Source organism: Nerophis ophidion, linkage group LG05 (assembly GCF_033978795.1).
Source record: "Nerophis ophidion isolate RoL-2023_Sa linkage group LG05, RoL_Noph_v1.0, whole genome shotgun sequence".
NCBI lineage: Eukaryota > Metazoa > Chordata > Actinopteri > Syngnathiformes > Syngnathidae > Nerophis > Nerophis ophidion.
The window spans coordinates 51,431,308-51,448,083 of record NC_084615.1 but is presented as its reverse complement, the minus strand read 5'-3'; the positions used below and the strand labels follow the sequence as shown (position 1 = coordinate 51,448,083).

Here is a 16,776-nt window from a genome sequence, read left to right as displayed (position 1 = left end):
TTTATATATATATATATATGTATATATATATATGTATATATATATAAATAAGAAAAATACTTTATTTCAGTGTATATATATATGAAATACTTGACTTGGTGAATTCGAGCTATATACTCCTCCCCTCTTAACCACGCCCCCGCCCCACCCCGACCAGCCCCCACCTCCCGAAATCTGAGGTCTCAAGGTTAGCATGAACTACCATGAATTGACTAACGTGGACCCCGATTTAAACAAGTTTAAAAAATTATTTGGGTGTTATTATTTAGTGGTCAATTGTACGGAATATGTACTCAACTGTGCAATCTACTAATAAAAGTTTCAATAAATCAATCAAAGGCAAGTATGGCTGGCATTAGCAGCACGACTTTTAACAGGGGCCAGGAAACGCCAGCATACAATCCCAATCCTTGAGAGTTTGCTCTGGCTCCCTGTTCATTTTAGAATTGATTTCAAAACCTTGCTCTTTGTTTTTAAAGCTTTACATGGACTGGCATCTCATTATATCTCAGACCTCATCCAACCTTACAATCCTGCGCGCGTTCTAGCTCGTGGTGCCCAAGACCAGACTTAAAACTAGGGGAGACAGGGCCTTCTCTCTGGTCGGCCCTAAGGTCTGGAACACTCTGCCCCTCCATATTCGAACTAAGCTGCTCCCACAGTGTTTTAAGTCTCGATTGTCTTAAGACCCATTTTTATTCTTTGGCTTTTAACACTAAGTTGTGTGGCCCTCTGTTGTCCTCTGTGTTTTTGAAATGTTGATTTCTATTTACTGTTTTAATTGGTATTACCCTTTACATTTTTTTAAAATGTTTTAATCATATTTATTTTATATTGTTTTTATTTTGGCATTATATTTTTAGTTTTTTTTTGTTTTTATTCAGTTATTGGTGAAGCTCAGGATAGTATTTGAATATTGTTTAGTTTTGTTGTGCAGCACTTTGGAAACATTTTGTTGTTTAAATGTGCTATATAAATAAAGTGGATTGGATTGATTGGATTATAATTTGTTTGTTTGTTTTTTCAGGATATTTGTGAAATGGGGATTTAAATTGTGAAAGGGCTCCACGTACCAATCCTCGCGACCGCGAGAGGAGAAGCGGTAGGAAAATGGATAAACGGACTGTATGACCCACACTCCGTAGCAGAAAGTGGCAGTATTGCACCATTAAGCTGGATAACAACCGGCTTGGGTACGCGAAGAAGAAAAATAAGAAGAACCGGATGTTGTGGTCGCAATTAGCATTAGCTAGCATTAGCTAGCGTTTTGACAACAGTGTCTGAGGACCTGTGAATGATAATGATTCATTCGTTTTACTACATTGTCTAACTGACTACCAGGCTACGTGGGGTAATAGTTGCATTATTCATCACATTTATTGTTTATCCAGTTTGAATCGATAACGGCCATTTTAGCACAAGCGCAGCTTTGCAGTTCTCTGTAAAGCTCAGCACGAAGTTTTTATTGTATTCTTCTTGCTCACTTAGTGATTATATGCTAACATAAATTGTGTAATTTGTTCATCTTATTGGTACTTTCGCCCCATTGCATGTGTGATTGTTGAGGTATTGAAATTGTTCACTCTAATATACTTCTTGTTAGTTGTATTAATTGCACGTTTTGTATGGCAGCTCAAGATGTCTGAGGAGCATTTAGTGACGTCAGAGGAGCAGACTGTGTCTTTGGTGGATGTCTTGCAGGAGGACCAGGAGCTGCAAGAAGAAGCTTCTGCTGTGTTGGCCGGAAGTGACTCAGATCACTGTTCCTATCCTCAGGTGATCTGTCACATAGAAGATCCCATCATGTTGTCACAGCAAATAATGTTGATGTTTCGAATGATTGGTGCATGTGTGTGCAGGGTTATGTGAAGCGTCAGGCTTTGTACGCTTGCAACACATGCACACCAAAAGGAGGCGAAGCAGCTGGCGTGTGTTTGGCGTGTTCGTACAAATGCCATGAAGGTCACGACTTGTTTGAGCTCTACACCAAGAGGTGATGACCTTTCACCTTTTGATCAGTAACAAATCAAATAGATTGCAGTCAGTCCGTCAATAAAAGAGAATATTGATGAAGTTGCTCTGTTTTATTGTGCTCTTCAGGAACTTCCGCTGTGACTGTGGGAACAAGAAATTTGCAGATGTGCGATGTAAACTCTTTACTGTGAGTCACTGGACTGATTAATGAGTGCGTGTGCATGTGTGTGTTTGTATACACACTAATGTTTACTGCTTTTTTTCCATCAAACAGATGTTGATCACTCATTCTAATAAGATTTGGAGATACATGTGGCTGATTAGGCTTCTTCTAAATGATTTAAAAAAACAATAACCACATGTCAAATAAACTTGGAAATTCAGTCATTAGCAAATTATTTTATTATTGTACCACTTATTTTTGTCCTTCAATGTTCTAATAATCTTTTGTCCATTTATGTTAGGACAAGGAGGATTTCAACACTCTGAATAAATACAGTCATAACTTCTTTGGAGAGTACTGTACTTGCCGTCGGCCGTACCCTGACCCAGAAGACCAGGTGACACTCTGGCACTCTTTGACATTGACTGTGCACACTTGTCCCTTTTATGTTTATTTTAGTTCTAAAAAAAAAACCAACATTTTTTAAAACCTTCCCAAGCAGTTTTTTTTTCATTCAATGATTTTATTCACAGGTTGAAGATGAAATGATCCAGTGTGTGTTATGTGAGGATTGGCTGCATGGTCGGGTGCGTTTTTCGGAATTTTAGGATTAACTTAGTCATGTGTATTGTAGACTATCTAACATTGGGTGTGTATGTCTGTGTGTGCATGTGTTTTTTGCTTCCAGCATCTGGGCTGTGAAGTTCCAGATTGTGTAGAGCTGCAGGAGATGATCTGTGAGTCATGTATGAACAAAAACCTGTTCTTGTGGTGCTATGCCGATCATATCGCAGGTAAACCTTTTCTGATCTAATTCTCCAGAATCTCCTTTAGGATCAATATTGTATTGTGATTTCCTCTCTCCAGTTGCAGGTCCTGCAGTTGAGTCAGAGGTGAAGGACACAGAAGCCCACCTGGAACGGTCTGACAAGGTGAGGATATTGTCAGATTTTCAAATGACCTCCAAAAGGAAACAGGCTTTTCACGGTTTATTGACTTCATTCAGGTGGATGACGTTGCTGAGCCGAGCTGCAAAAGAGTTTGTCAGGAGGATCCTAGTTGCAGAATGAAGCAGCTACAGGCGACGGGTGTTAAGCGTGCCCGGTCTGGAGCGGTATTTTGGCCGTCGGAGTGGCGTTCAAAGCTGTGCCGCTGCAGCGCCTGCCAGGTGCTATAAGTCTGACCTTCTGTTTCACGAGCAAAGCTGGTAACACGTCTTCTGCTTTCTTTAGGGAAGCCTGTCAGAGGCAGGTGTCTCCTTTCTGCTGGATGAGTTGGATACTGTCCTTGCTTACGAGGACAAAGGAAAGAGTGAGGAACAGTGCGAACAAAGTCACGATCCTCTGATGTCAGCGCTAGACAACTTGAACAGAGTACAGCAGCTGGAGATCATTCACGGTAAATAAAATTGATGGCGCCAGCAAAACAACCGGTCAAATGTGTGCGCTGAGTTTATTCTACTTCCTGTCAGGATACAACGACATGAAGAGTGAACTGAAAGACTTCCTGCAGAGGTTTGCTGCAGAAGGAAAGGTAAGTGCTGCGAACATTCAAGACCACATTTGACCAAGTGGGGTTGCTACTGCTAACAATGTCTAAAGAGTACAAGGTGGAACAGTCACATGGCTGGTGTATTTTTCATGCGACAGGTTGTGACATCTGAGGACATTCGGCAGTTCTTCGAGCAGCAGCAGAGTCGCAAAAGAAATCAAGTCGACGGACGCTTCTACTGTGCCTGATGGCCTTTGACCTTCACCGGATGTCCTCTTGCTGCTCCATCACAGTCTGTTTAGTGTTTTGTCTTGATGAACAATGCTTGTTGTTCACATTTCATTTCAGGGGTTAAAGGTCAGTGACAGTGATGCTTTTTAAATGAAAAATAAAAACTAGTCTGCGCCTGTGAAGTTTGTATGCATGTGTCGTCTGTTTACTACCAATGTTTTTACCTTATACTAGGACTGTCAAAGTAAACAATTTAACAGTCGAGATTAATCACAAAATTGCATTATTTGTGCAAAAATGCAGATTAATCACGTAGATTATTTTGACAGCACATACTCATTTACCTTAACCTCTGAAGGTTACCTGAAAGTGTGTTATATGGTCAGTGATGAGGTCAGTGCAAAGATGAGTGGGGATCAGATTGTTCAGCTCAATGGTAAAGTTCACTTCAAAATATACACCCAATGGCATATTAGGTGAAATTGTTAGGAAGTTTTTAACAGATAAAAAATCTTCCTGTATAACATTCTGACAATAAAATTGCATTTGTCTCACAATATTGGAGTCTTTTTTTTTTATAAGTTCATTTCAAATATGCATGCAAGAAATGCATAAGTGTGATTATTCTTAAAATGGAATCATTTGACAGTATGAATGAGGAAATAGATAAATTAATGAATTAATGAATGTGGCTGCCAATCTGGAAGAATATATATCCAAACTTATAAACTTCTCCACGAGGAAAACAAGATAGTTTTACAACAAAGTACATTTTTATATATATACACACACACATATTAATTAAAGCATATGCATTAAAAATCAACTCAAAAGGCATTGGTGCCTCTTCTGACATCAGGGCTAACCATTACACAAACAGGCGGTTCCTCAGGGCACCAACGTTTCCAGGAGCCACAAAAATTAAAGTTTTCTTCCATTTAAACAATTTGTAATTTTTTTTTGTCGTAATTTGTTTGATACAAAATACTTTATAATGCTGAAAATGTTTTTGTTTTTTAATTTCCTATCGTTCCCAATCTCTTCGTGAAACAAAACCACATTCTGAACAGTAATATAAATGCAACATTTTAGTTTTTGCTCCCATTTTTCATGAGTTGAACTCAAAGACCTAAAACTAACTATATACACACACAAAATACCTATTCTTCTCAAATCTGTCTTAATCTGTGTTAGTGAGCACTTCTTTGTCAAGATAATACATCTCTGTGCCATATCAAGATGCTGATTAAACAGCATGAATATTGCAAAGATGTGCCTTAGGCTGCACACAATGAAAGACCACCCTGAAATGTTAAACGCTAGCACGAGGCAGCTAATATTGGGGTTCGTAATATTTGGCATTCAGAGCTTTCTAAAAACATCCAAACACATTCATCAATGTTTTATACATATTCTGTAAATTTATTTGTAATGTAGACACATTCATAATAACCTATTCATAATGTGATGTTGACGCGTTCTGCTCATTTAAGCATTGCCGGTTAAAAATGTTGCCCGCATTATTTTCACAGAGCGCATTGCATTCTCTATTTCCTTCAACAGCAGCAGCTACCATCATGGCAGTTTACACATTGTAACACTTATTAACACCTGTATGTAAATTGGCTGATTTTCTGCTAACTTTTATTAATTGATCTGTTGCTACCTGTGTCTACCTTCACCTGTCTTCCTGTCCCATCATTTTATCTACCCATTCTTCCATGTTTAGCCGTACTGTCATCCTATGTACATTAAACCCACCACAAACTACAGCGCACCTGGAAAGTATTCTCAGCGCTTCACTTTTTCCACATTTTGTTATGTTACAGCCTTATTCCAAAATGGAATAAACAAACTTTTGTTCTCAAAAATTGTAAGCCAATACTTTATATTTACAAGCTGAAAATCTGCAAAGGTGTTAAAAAAATATACACACACATATTATATATGTATATATATATATATATAATCACTTGTATTCATAGCCTTTGCTTAATACTTTTTTTGATGCACCGTTGGCAGCAATTATAGCTTCAAATCTTTCTGAATAAGATGCCACAAGCTTGGCACACCATATCTTTGGGCAGTTTCACCCAGTCCTCTTTGCAGCACCTCTCACACTCCATCATATTGGAAGGGAAGTGTTTGGTTTTCACACAGGAAACATTGCTGCATTCATCTTTCCCTCTATGCAGACTAGTCTCCCAATTCCTGTCATTGAAAACCATCCCCACAGTATGATGCTGCCACCACTATGCTTCACTGTAGAGATGCTAGTGACCTGGTGATGAGCCGTGCCTGGTTTCCGCCAAACATGATGCCAGACATTTATGCCAAATAGTTCAATCTTTGTTTCATCAGACCGGATAATTTAATGTCTCATGTTCTGAGAGTCTTTCAGATGAGTTTTGGCAAACTTCTTACTAAGAAATGGCTTCCGTCTGGCCACTCTACCATACAGGTGGTTTGTTGCAGAGATCGTCGTCCTTCTGGAAGGTTCTCCTCCTTCCACAAAGGAATGCTGTAGCTCTGACAGAGTGACCTCCCTGACTAAACTAAATTGAATGCAGTAATGAACAGTAACATCCTGGATGAGTGTGAGAGATGCTGCAAAAAGGATTGGGTGAAACTGCCCCAAAATAGGTGCTTGTGGCATTGTATTAAAAACTACTTGAGGCTGTAATTGTCAGGTGGTGTTGGTGACGAACCTCAAGATGCAAAGATGACAGGCTTGGAAAATAAAAATATGGTTTAATGTTAAAAAAATACGGCGAGGAAAACACAAACCAGAAACCAGGAAACAGCAAACAGGGACAGGAGTCGGGATCCAGGGAATAGCTCTTAGCTTCCAAAAAAAGGCAGTCCACATCAAATAATACAGTACTCCAGCACTCACTGGAGGGCAAGGCAGGTTTAAACAATGCCTCTGATTAGTGCTCAGGCAGCAGGTGAGTGGGTGAACACTAATCAGAAGCAGGTGGAAATAATAAGTAACCATGGTAACTAAAACAAACAAGGGTGCACAAAAACAGGAACCGAAGGAGTCTTAAATTGAAAATAAAAAACATAATCCAGACCATAGATCATGACAGTAATTGCTGCCAAAGGTTCATCAACAAAGTATTGAGCAGCGGCTGTACATATGATTTAAAAATTTTTTTTTATTCTTAATCAATGTTAAAAAAAAAAAAAAGATTATGGGGTATTGAGTGTATAATCTTGAGGACAAAAATGAATTTATTCCATTTTGGAATAAGGGTGTAACATAATATGTGGAAAAGCTGAAGCACTGTGAATACTTTTTACGTGCACTGTAAGTCAACTTTCTCTCATCCATTTTGAGCTCATCTAATAATGAAGGAATTTGTTGTTCTTCAACATTTCAGTCACAAATTAACTTGATTTACTTTCTTTTGTTGTTGTTGTTGATTGAAGATGGACATTGATGTTTGACTTCTGTGCAGGCAGGCCTGTCTCCCTGTGGAAGTGCTCCTGATTAGTGCACATGCACCCTGAATGTGCATGTGCATACATTTTTTTTATCTTGTATCACTGGAACGTTTGGGGCAGCGTGGCTCAGACGGTACAGTGCTCGTGGAGAAACTTGAGGGTACCTGGTATGAATCCAGCTTGTTTCTTTGGGCAAGACACTCCACCCACTTTGCTCCCCTTGCCACTCATCCATCCATCCATTTCCTACCGCTTATTCCCTTTTGGGGTTGCGGGGGGCGCTGGCGCCTCCTTGCCACTCACACACACTGTAAACAAATACCAGGATTTCACAGCATTTAACAGTGTTTTTTACAGTAAAATACTGCAACCAAACATTACTGTAATATTCAAATTACAGTAAATATAATAGTATTTCACAGCAATAAAACAGTAATTTCACAGTAAAGTACTGTAATAATAGTCCAGCAGTGACATCACAATATATTACTGTAAATTCAAACAGATTTGTCTCTAAAGGGGCTCCATGGATCACTCTTATACAGTAAGTGGTAGTATGCTGTTAAACAGGGAGCGTAATTATCTATAACAGTGGTTCTCAACCTTTTTTCAGTGATGTACCCACTGTGAACATTTTTTTAATTCAAGTACCCCCTAATCAGAGCAAAGCATTTTTGGTTGATAAAAAGAGATAAAGAAGTAAAATACAGCACTATGTCATCAGTTTCTGATTTATTAAATTGTATAACAGTGCAAAAATATTGCTCATTTGTAGGGGTCTTTCTTGAACTATTTGGAAAAAAAGATATAAAAATAACTAAAAACATGTTGAAAAATAAACAAGTGATTCAATTATAAATAAATACAAATTTTTGGTTGATAAAAAGAGATAAAGAAGTAAAATACAGCACTATGTCATCAGTTTCTGATTTATTAAATTGTATAACAGTGCAAAAATATTGCTCATTTGTAGGGGTCTTTCTTGAACTATTTGAAAAAAAAGATATAAAAATAACTAAAAACGTGTTGAAAAATAAACAAGTGATTCAATTATAAATAAATACAAATTTCTACACATATAAATAATCATCAACTTAAAGTGCCCTCTTTGGGGGTTGTAATAGAGATCCATCTGTATTCATGAACTTCATTCTAAACATTTCTTCACAAAAAAACAAATCTTTAACATCAATATTTATGGAACATGTCCACAAAAAATCTAGCTGTCAACACAGAATATTGCATTGTTGCATTTCTTTTCACAGTTTATGAACTTACATTCATATTTTGTTGAAGTATTATTCAATAAATATATTTATAAAGAATTTTTGAATTGTTGCTATTTTTAGAATATTTCAAAAAATCTCACATACCCCTAGGCATACCTTCAAGTACCCCCAGGGGTACGTGTACCCCCATTTGAGAACCATTTATCTATAACCTTACAACTGTTACGTTACAGCAATTTCATTGTAATGAAGTATAAGAATAACATTAGGTTATAGCATATAATTTATTGTAATTAACCGTAAAATCACAGCTCTGCAGTTAAAGTAAATAGTTACAAAGATATTTCACAGTAAATATGTTACTATGACAGGAATGCAATTGTGAACCAACAACAGACTAGGGAACTACATATATGAAAATTAGTGACAATGCTAGACTCGTCATTTACAGTGTGAACAGCAGATTGTTCATTAATGTCCTGAATAAGTCCATCCATTCATCCATTTTCTACCGCTTGTCCCTTTCAGGTTCACGGGGGGCGCTGGAGCCTATCTCATCTACAATGGGGCAGAAGGCGGGGAAGTCGCTACCTCATCGCAGGGCCAACACAGATAGACAGACAACATTCACACTCACATTCACACACTAGGGCCAATCTAGTGTTGCCAATCAACCTATCCCCAGGTGCATGTCTTTGGAAGTGGGAGGAAGCCGGAGTACCCGGAGGGGACCCACACATTCACGGGGATGACATGCGAACTCCACGCAGAAAGATCCCGAGCCCAGGATCGAACCCAGGACCTTCGTATTGCGAGGCACATGCACTAACCTACTCAGTGGCCTAGTGACCTACTCAGTGGCCTAGTGGTTAGAGTGTTAGCCCTGAGATTGGTAGGTTGTGAGTTCAAACCCCGGCCGAGTCATAGCAAAGACTATAAAAAAAAAAATGGGACCCATTGCTTCCCTGCTTGCCACTCAGCATCAAGGGTTGGATTTGGGGGTTAAATCACCATAAATGATTCCACTGCTACCCACTGCTCCCCTCACCTCCCAGGGGGTCATCAAGGGGATGGGTCAAATGCAGAGGACACATTTCACCACACCTAGTGTGTGTGTGACAATCATTGGCACTTTAACTTAACTTTAACCCCTGTTCCACCGTGCTGCCCTTCCTGAATATGTGAATAAATAAAATATCTAAATGAACAAGATATTTTTTCTTTTGTTGACTGTGGTGGATCTGGTTGGATGCCCCACAGTTTTATGCGTATGCTTCAGTTGACCTGAAACACTTCCACAGCACTCCGATGCAAAAAAAAAAAAGGTTATTCAACTTAACTATCAACGAAACAGGAGTAATAATAATAGGTTTTTCCACCAAATCAAAACAATAACGTAAGAAACTGTGTAGCTCGGTTCTTAACTAACTCATCAATCAGAGTAACAGCTCCTGAGCTGCTTATAAGAGTAGCAGCCTCTTAAAGAGACAGTACGTACGCTTATGCCCGTAGCAACATAAACATAAAAATAAAGGTTACATATTTACATAACATTCATCCAATGATAACAATAACTCAACTACTTATTTTAATTTCATACCCGGAAAGGTACAAGCGGTATTAAATGGATGGATGGACAAATGCATTAATTGCCTTTATAATTCAAATTAAACAATTTGGCTTCCAAACTCCCTTTAATCTCTTGTTCCTGTGTGTGTGTGTGTGTGTCTTCAAAGATGTTTCCATCACGTAAAGTCTTTTCTTCTCTGGACAAAATGTAATCAGCTGTTCTGTTGCCCCTCCCGCACTCCAGGCCCCGCCTCACTCGCTCCTTGTGTGTTGGTGCAGCTGGAAGCAAACACAACATCATTTATGATGATGGCCAGCAGAATCTTGACGAAGGTCAATGGCGTCTCTAAGGGCTTTTTTTGTCGTCCTCAAAATCCCCTGAAGGATAGCACGTCCATGATCTACAGCAAACCTCCCAGAAATCAGATCGGAGCCTTGGTAAGAACTAAAAAACACGTTTATTGTATATTTGTCATGTTTTATTGTCATCAATCAGTGAAGTTATGAAAATGATTTATTCTTGTATTGACAATAAACTTTCATTTTCATTTTTCACATATGTGAAATTATACTCCCTTTTTCACCCTTTTATCATTCAAAACTTGTAATTTTGGTCATGAAAAGTGTTTAAAGTGACAGAGGCTCATGCTATTTTCTTGTTTGTGACAGCAAAGTTTTTTTGTGATGTCTGTGTTTGCGGTGGCCATGTTGGCCCCGGCGGCCTGGATTCTCCACCATCTGCCAGAGTATCGCCAGAGGTCTCGCCAGAAACCCAGAACCTGAACCTGTGTGCCCTTCTTTCTTTCCGCCCATCAAAACACCAAGACTATTCCTACATTATTCCAATAAATGCAAAACAAACAATTGTTACATTTGATTGTTGAATTTATTTTCACATCAATTCAAGACATTTACCTCTTTCTGTCTGACCTCATCAACAAGTAGCAGCTATCAAATAATTTTCAGAAGGGTTAATTTGCTGCCCATTTGTTGTCGATTTGTTGTTCACTTGTTGTCCATTTCTTGTCCATTCGATGTTATATCGTTGTTAATTTGCTGTTCATTTGTTGTTCATCTGTTGCTAAGTAGGTGAAGCAAAAGACTGCGGTAGAAAATAAAACAACACATCAAGTTTTCTAAACAGGAAGTTAGAGTTTGGGGAGGAATGTGTTTACTTTGATGACATCATTTCCTGGAAGCAAAAGGCCCCCCACAGAGCTGGAGGGATATATCTAATCTAACTAGGTCGAATCAAAGCACTAATGTAGTGCAAGCTCAGCACATGCTATCATTATTATTCGATGTTTGCAAGGTTTTGGAATAGAGGTGACCAAAGTTATTCTACCAACAAAATAAAGACGCGGCAGATTAGAACATAACACAAAAACACAGCAAAATGCAAATTGCCCAAATCGTCCCTTAAATGAGACCTGAAAACCAAAATGACTTTTCTGTATTTGTTCTTCGATAACTTTTGTGCATCCTGTTATTATGAACATATGTACACATTTCTTGCAGGATATTGTACATTTTCAGTTTAAAGCCTTTTCGAAAATGATTTAGTTGGTGGAATAATGATAATAGTAAAGAATAAATAAAATAAAACATCTCAAGGTTTAAGATTAGATATGAATATTTGCTTAGTTTTTTTTATTTTTTAAATGTGACTGTTTTGTTCAGATAGTTTAGCATATGTGGTTAACCTACAAACCCTGTTTCCATACGAGTTGGGAAATTGTTTTAGATGTAAATATAAACTGAATACAATGATTTGCAAATCCTTTTCAACCCATATTCAATTGAATGCACTACAAAGACAAGATATTTGATGTTCAAACTCAAAAACTTTATTTTATTTTTTTCAAATAATAATTAACTTAGAATTTCATGGCTGCAACACGTGCCAAAGTAGTTGGAAAAGAGCGTGTTCACCACTGTGTTACATCACCTTTTCTTTTAAGAACACTCAATAAACATTTTTAAAGCTTTTCAGGTGGAATTCTTTCCCATTCTTGCTTGATGTACAGCTTAAGTTTTTTAACGGGTGCGGGGTCTCTGTTGTCGTATTTTAGGCTTCAAAATTTTCAGTGGGAGACAGGTCTGGACTACAGGCAGGCCAATGTAGTACCCGGACTCTTTTACCATGTAGCCACGCTGTTGTAACACGTGGTGTGGCATTGTCTTGCTGAAATAAGCAGGGGCGTCTATGACAACGTTACTTGAATGGCAGTATATGTTGCTCCAAAACCTGTATGTACCTTTAAGCATTAATGGTGCCTTCGCAGATGTATAAGTTACCCATGCCATGGGCACTAATTCACCCCCATACCATCACAGATGCTGCCTTTTGAACTTTGCGCCTATAACAATCCGGATGGTTCTTTTCCTCTTTGTTCCCGAGGACACAAATGTCCATAGTTTCCAAAAACAATTTGAAATGTGGACTCGTCAGACCACGGAACACTTTTCCACTTTGCATCAGTCCATCTTAGATGATCTCGGGCTCAGAAAGCCAGCGTCGTTTCTGGATGTTGTTGATAAATTGTCATGTCTGTAAATCAGGTTTATGTTTGGTCATGTTCTGTTTTGTTTTTGGACTCTTGCTTCACATTTTGCACTTCCTGGTTTTGTTTGTTTCCATGCCAACCCATTAGTTTCCACCTGGTCCCCTTAGTCACGCCCCGATCCTCAGCCTCTCACACCTGGTTCTTATTACCACAGCAGTATTTAAGTCATTTGTTTTCCTTTCCTCGGCCTGGCTTCTTTACCTACTGGACTGTGTTGAATACTCATGACCACGCACCAACCTATCCTTGCCGGACCCTCATGCTTTGCCACGCCACGTAAGACTTCTTTGTTTATATGCCTCAGTGCTAGTTTTTGGTTGCCATGTGCCTTTTATAATATCTTCTGTTTGTTTTGTATATAGTATTCCCATTGTGCTGTTTTTGTTTTAAGTTTTAGCATAGATTATTATCCACCATCGAGCGTGCTTTTTATTTTGCCTTTTTGTATTATAGTGTATAAATAAAAACCATGTACTTACATTCACGTCTCGCCCGTTCGAATCATCTTTTGCGTAGAAGAAGCGAAATAAAGCCATGTCACAGTCCTGACAAAAGAAGCCAGCATATTAGCTTCTTCGCAGGAGATTTCGACGAGGCGTCTTTGGCGGTGCTGAGCGCGATGGAGGAGGAAACACGGCGCTACTCTTCCCTCGCGCAAAGAGGTTTGACGTTGGGGCCAAAGGGTGAAGAAGTACCCATAGACTTCGCCTGGCCAGAAGATGACGAAATGTTGGCTTGCCGGAAGCGCCGCTCTCGACGGAGGACGGCAGGTAAGGCTTCCAGGTGCAGACAGGAAGCGCTGCGCCAGCAAGCTCCTCCCACTCAGGGCGGAAGTGGACCGCATGCTCCTCAGACTTGCCAGGACAACGTCACGCCACCGTCAACAGACATCACAGACCAGGATTTTTTTTTTCAAATCTTTCTCAGTTAATCACCCACCTCCATCAGAAGATTCAAACCCCATAACCGTGATAAATTATTATCAAAAAATGTTGCACAACAGATCACAGCAATCACAGCCATCCAAGGTTCATGCCACGCCCCCCAAGACTCAAGCCTCCCCCAAGCCACAATTTTTTTTTTCAGATAATCAAACCAAGACAACAAAAGAAAGACAATATGGACAATTTAAAGGGGAGGATTCTGCCCTCCTCCTCACCGCCCTCCGCCCTCCCCAAAAGACTTCCAGATTATGGTGATAGTTTCTGGCAGCCACTCCTTGAGGGGGGGCTGGGGCTGGGAGCTTGTGGGTTGGTTCTGCCCGGTGCGGTTCCAAGCCACAGCGACCAGCTCCAAGACCAAGTCCACGTCCAGCTTCAAGACCAAGTCCACGTCCAGCTTCAAGACCAAGTCCACGTCCAGCTTCAAGACCAAGTCCACGTCCAGCTTCAAGACCAAGTCCACGTCCAGCTTCAAGACCAAGTCCAGCACCAAGTCCCAGACCAAGTCCGATGCTAGCACCAAGTCCAGGTCCAAGGCTAGCTCCAAGTTCAGGTCTGATGCTAGCACCAAGTTCAAGTCCAAGGCTAGCACCACGACCTGCTCCATGGCTAGCGCCACAACCAAGTCCACGGCTAGCGCCACGACCTGCTCTACGTCAACCTCCAAGTCCACGTCCACGTCCAAGTCCACGTCATAGTCCACGTCAAAGTCCACATCCACGGTTGGTACCAGTGCCAGCTCCACGAAGCCAAGCGCCGCCAGTGCCAGCTCCACGAAGCCAAGCGCCGCCAGTGCCAGCTCCACGAAGCCAAGCGCCGCCAGTGCCAGCTCCACGAAGCCAAGCGCCGCCAGTGCCAGCTCCACGAAGCCAAGCGCCGCCAGTGCCAGCTCCACGAAGCCAAGCGCCGCCAGTGCCAGCTCCACGAAGCCAAGCGCCGCCAGTGCCAGCTCCAAGACGCCAAGCGCCGCCCGTGCCTGCTCCACGTCGCCATGCGCCGCCCGTGCCTGCTCCACGTCGGCATGCGCCGCCAGTGTCAGCTCCACGTCGGCATGCGCCGCCCGTGCCTGCTCCACGTCGCCAAGCGCCGCCAGTGTCAGCTCCACGTCGCCAAGCGCCGCCAGTGTCAGCTCCACGTCGCCAAGCGCCGCCAGTGTCAGCTCCACGTCGCCAAGCGCCGCCAGTGTCAGCTCCACGTCGCCAAGCGCCGCCAGTGTCAGCTCCACGTCGCCAAGCGCCGCCAGTGTCAGCTCCACGTCGACCGCCAAGCCCAAGCCCGAGCCCACGTCGACCGCCAAGCCCGAGCCCACGTCGACCGCCAAGCCCAAGCCCACGCCGAGCGCTAACGCCTGCCACGATGACGACGCGTCCACCTCCTTGTCGGCCACGGGTGTGGCTACTACGTGGTTGTCCGTCACGCCAAGGGCACCGACCTCCTCGTCGGTTACGGATGTGGCTACTACGTGGTCGTCCGCCACGTCAAGGGTGCCGACCTCCTCGTTGGCCACTACGTGGTCGTCCGCCATGCCAAGGGGGTCGGCCACGGATATGGCCATTCCCGGGTCGCCCACCTCGGTCCTCAACGCGTCGCCGCCACCTGACCCCTCCCGTTGGATACGGGGACACGTGGTTTGGCGATCCACCGCCATGTCCCCCTCCCGCTCTCCCATGACTTTTGATCATAGTTTTGTTCTTTTGGACATCTGGAATATGTCATTAATGGAGGGGCACTGTCATGTCTGTAAATCAGGTTTATGTTTGGTCATGTTCTGTTTTGTTTTTGGACTCTTGCTTCACATTTTGCACTTCCTGGTTTTGTTTGTTTCCATGCCAACCCATTAGTTTCCACCTGGTCCCCTTAGTCACGCCCCGATCCTCAGCCTCTCACACCTGGTTCTTATTACCACAGCAGTATTTAAGTCATTTGTTTTCTTTTCCTCGGCCTGGCTTCTTTACCTACTGGACTGTGTTGAATACTCCTTGCCGGACCCTCATGCTTTGCCACGCTGTTTGTTTGACCACGCCACGTAAGACTTCTTTGTTTATATGCCTCAGTGCTAGTTTTTGGTTTGCCATGTGCGTTTTATAGTATCTTCTGTTTGTTTTGTATATAGTATTGCCATTGTGCTGTTTTTGTTCTAAGTTTTAGCATAGATTATTATCCGCCATTGAGCGTGCTTTTTGTTTTGCCTTTTTGTATTTTAGTGTATAAATAAAAACCATGTACTTACATTCACGTCTCGCCCGTTCAAATCATCTTTTGCGTAGAAGAAGCGAAATAAAGCCATGTCACAGTACTGACATAAATGGCTTTTGCTTTGCATAGTAGAGCTTTAACTTGCACTTACAGATGTAGCGACAAACTTTATTTAGTGACAGTGGTTTTCTGAAGTCTTCCTGAGTCCATGTGGTGATATCCTTTAGAGATTGATGTCGGTTTTTGATAAAATGCCGCCTGAGGGATCGAAGGTCACGGTCATTCAATGTTGGTTTCCGGCCATGTCGCTTACGTGGAGTGATTTCTCCAGATTCTCTGAACCTTTTGATGATATGGACCGTAGATGTTGAAATCCCTACATTTCTTGCCGTTGCACTTTGAGAAATGTTGTTCTTAAACTTTTTGTTTATTTGCTCACGCAGTTGTGGACAAAGGGGTGCACATTTTTTGGGAAGCTGTTTTCATACCCAATCATGGCACCCACCTGTTCCCAATTAGCCTGCACACCCGTGGGATGTTTCAAATAAGCGTTTGATGAGCATTCCTCAACTTTATCAGTATTTATTGCCACCTTCCCCAATTTCTTTGTCACGTGTTCCTGGCATCAAATTCTAAAGTTAATGATTATTTGCAAAAAAATTAATTTTTATCAGTTTGAACATCAAATATGTAGCATATTCAACTGAATATGGGTTGAAAATAATTTGCAAATCATTAATTCTAAAGTTAATGATTATTTGCAAAAAAAATAATTTTTATCAGTTTGAACATCAAATATGTAGCATATTCAACTGAATATGGGTTGAAAATAATTTGCAAATCATTGTATTCCGTTTATATTTACATCTAAAACAATTTCCCAACTCATACGGAAACGGGGTTTGTGTATTGTTTTAGTATCTTCATGTACAAAATGTAACAAATCATTATTTATTTTTTGGACA

The 16,776-nt window shown here is 41.1% G+C and overlaps 3 protein-coding genes across 5 annotated transcripts; 2 read left to right on the top strand and 1 right to left on the bottom strand.

Moving 5' to 3' along the window:
* Nucleotides 1-1,188: 1,188 nt before the first annotated feature.
* ubr7 (ubiquitin protein ligase E3 component n-recognin 7) lies at nucleotides 1,189-4,416 on the top strand. Of its 2 annotated transcripts, none has more exons than XM_061901468.1 (12): nucleotides 1,189-1,351; nucleotides 1,633-1,776; nucleotides 1,860-1,993; nucleotides 2,101-2,161; nucleotides 2,439-2,534; nucleotides 2,671-2,724; nucleotides 2,826-2,931; nucleotides 3,011-3,069; nucleotides 3,144-3,305; nucleotides 3,370-3,535; nucleotides 3,609-3,670; nucleotides 3,787-4,416. In XM_061901468.1, exons 2-12 carry the CDS (start codon nucleotides 1,639-1,641, stop codon nucleotides 3,874-3,876), a joined length of 1,128 nt encoding a protein of 375 aa, XP_061757452.1. In that variant the 5' UTR covers nucleotides 1,189-1,351; nucleotides 1,633-1,638; the 3' UTR covers nucleotides 3,877-4,416. The 2 variants fall into 2 exon arrangements, with proteins under 2 accessions (XP_061757452.1, XP_061757451.1); XM_061901467.1 differs by having other exon boundaries at nucleotides 3,005-3,069.
* On the bottom strand, nucleotides 3,788-16,649 carry LOC133553353 (uncharacterized). 2 transcript variants are annotated; one of them, XM_061901465.1, is made up of 2 exons: nucleotides 13,154-16,649; nucleotides 3,788-7,617 (listed from the first exon to the last, which is right to left on the bottom strand). In XM_061901465.1, the coding sequence occupies exon 1, from the start codon at nucleotides 15,282-15,284 to the stop codon at nucleotides 13,830-13,832; it is 1,455 nt and encodes a 484-aa protein (XP_061757449.1). In that variant the 5' UTR covers nucleotides 15,285-16,649; the 3' UTR covers nucleotides 3,788-7,617; nucleotides 13,154-13,829. The 2 variants fall into 2 exon arrangements, with proteins under 2 accessions (XP_061757449.1, XP_061757448.1); XM_061901464.1 differs by lacking the exon at nucleotides 3,788-7,617 and adding an exon at nucleotides 10,220-10,386.
* On the top strand, nucleotides 10,371-10,977 carry si:dkey-85n7.8 (COX8 domain-containing protein). Its single transcript, XM_061901469.1, has 2 exons — nucleotides 10,371-10,545; nucleotides 10,777-10,977. Exons 1-2 carry the CDS (start codon nucleotides 10,411-10,413, stop codon nucleotides 10,888-10,890), a joined length of 249 nt encoding a protein of 82 aa, XP_061757453.1. The 5' UTR covers nucleotides 10,371-10,410; the 3' UTR covers nucleotides 10,891-10,977.
* Nucleotides 16,650-16,776: the final 127 nt, after the last annotated feature.

What these genes read in the sequence shown, in the direction of transcription:
- ubr7 (XM_061901467.1), top strand. Translation starts at nt 1,639, where the DNA reads ATGTCTGAGGAGCATTTAGTGACGTCAGAGGAGCAGACTGTGTCTTTG. An exon ending in TTTGAGCTCTACACCAAGAG is followed by an intron (nt 1,994 to 2,100) that starts GTGATGACCTTT and finishes TGTGCTCTTCAG; the next exon opens with GAACTTCCGCTGTGACTGTG. An exon ending in TGCGATGTAAACTCTTTACT is followed by an intron (nt 2,162 to 2,438) that starts GTGAGTCACTGG and finishes CATTTATGTTAG; the next exon opens with GACAAGGAGGATTTCAACAC.
- si:dkey-85n7.8 (XM_061901469.1), top strand. Translation starts at nt 10,411, where the DNA reads ATGATGATGGCCAGCAGAATCTTGACGAAGGTCAATGGCGTCTCTAAG. An exon ending in GAAATCAGATCGGAGCCTTG is followed by an intron (nt 10,546 to 10,776) that starts GTAAGAACTAAA and finishes TGTTTGTGACAG; the next exon opens with CAAAGTTTTTTTGTGATGTC.
- LOC133553353 (XM_061901465.1), bottom strand. Translation starts at nt 15,284, where the DNA reads ATGGGAGAGCGGGAGGGGGACATGGCGGTGGATCGCCAAACCACGTGT.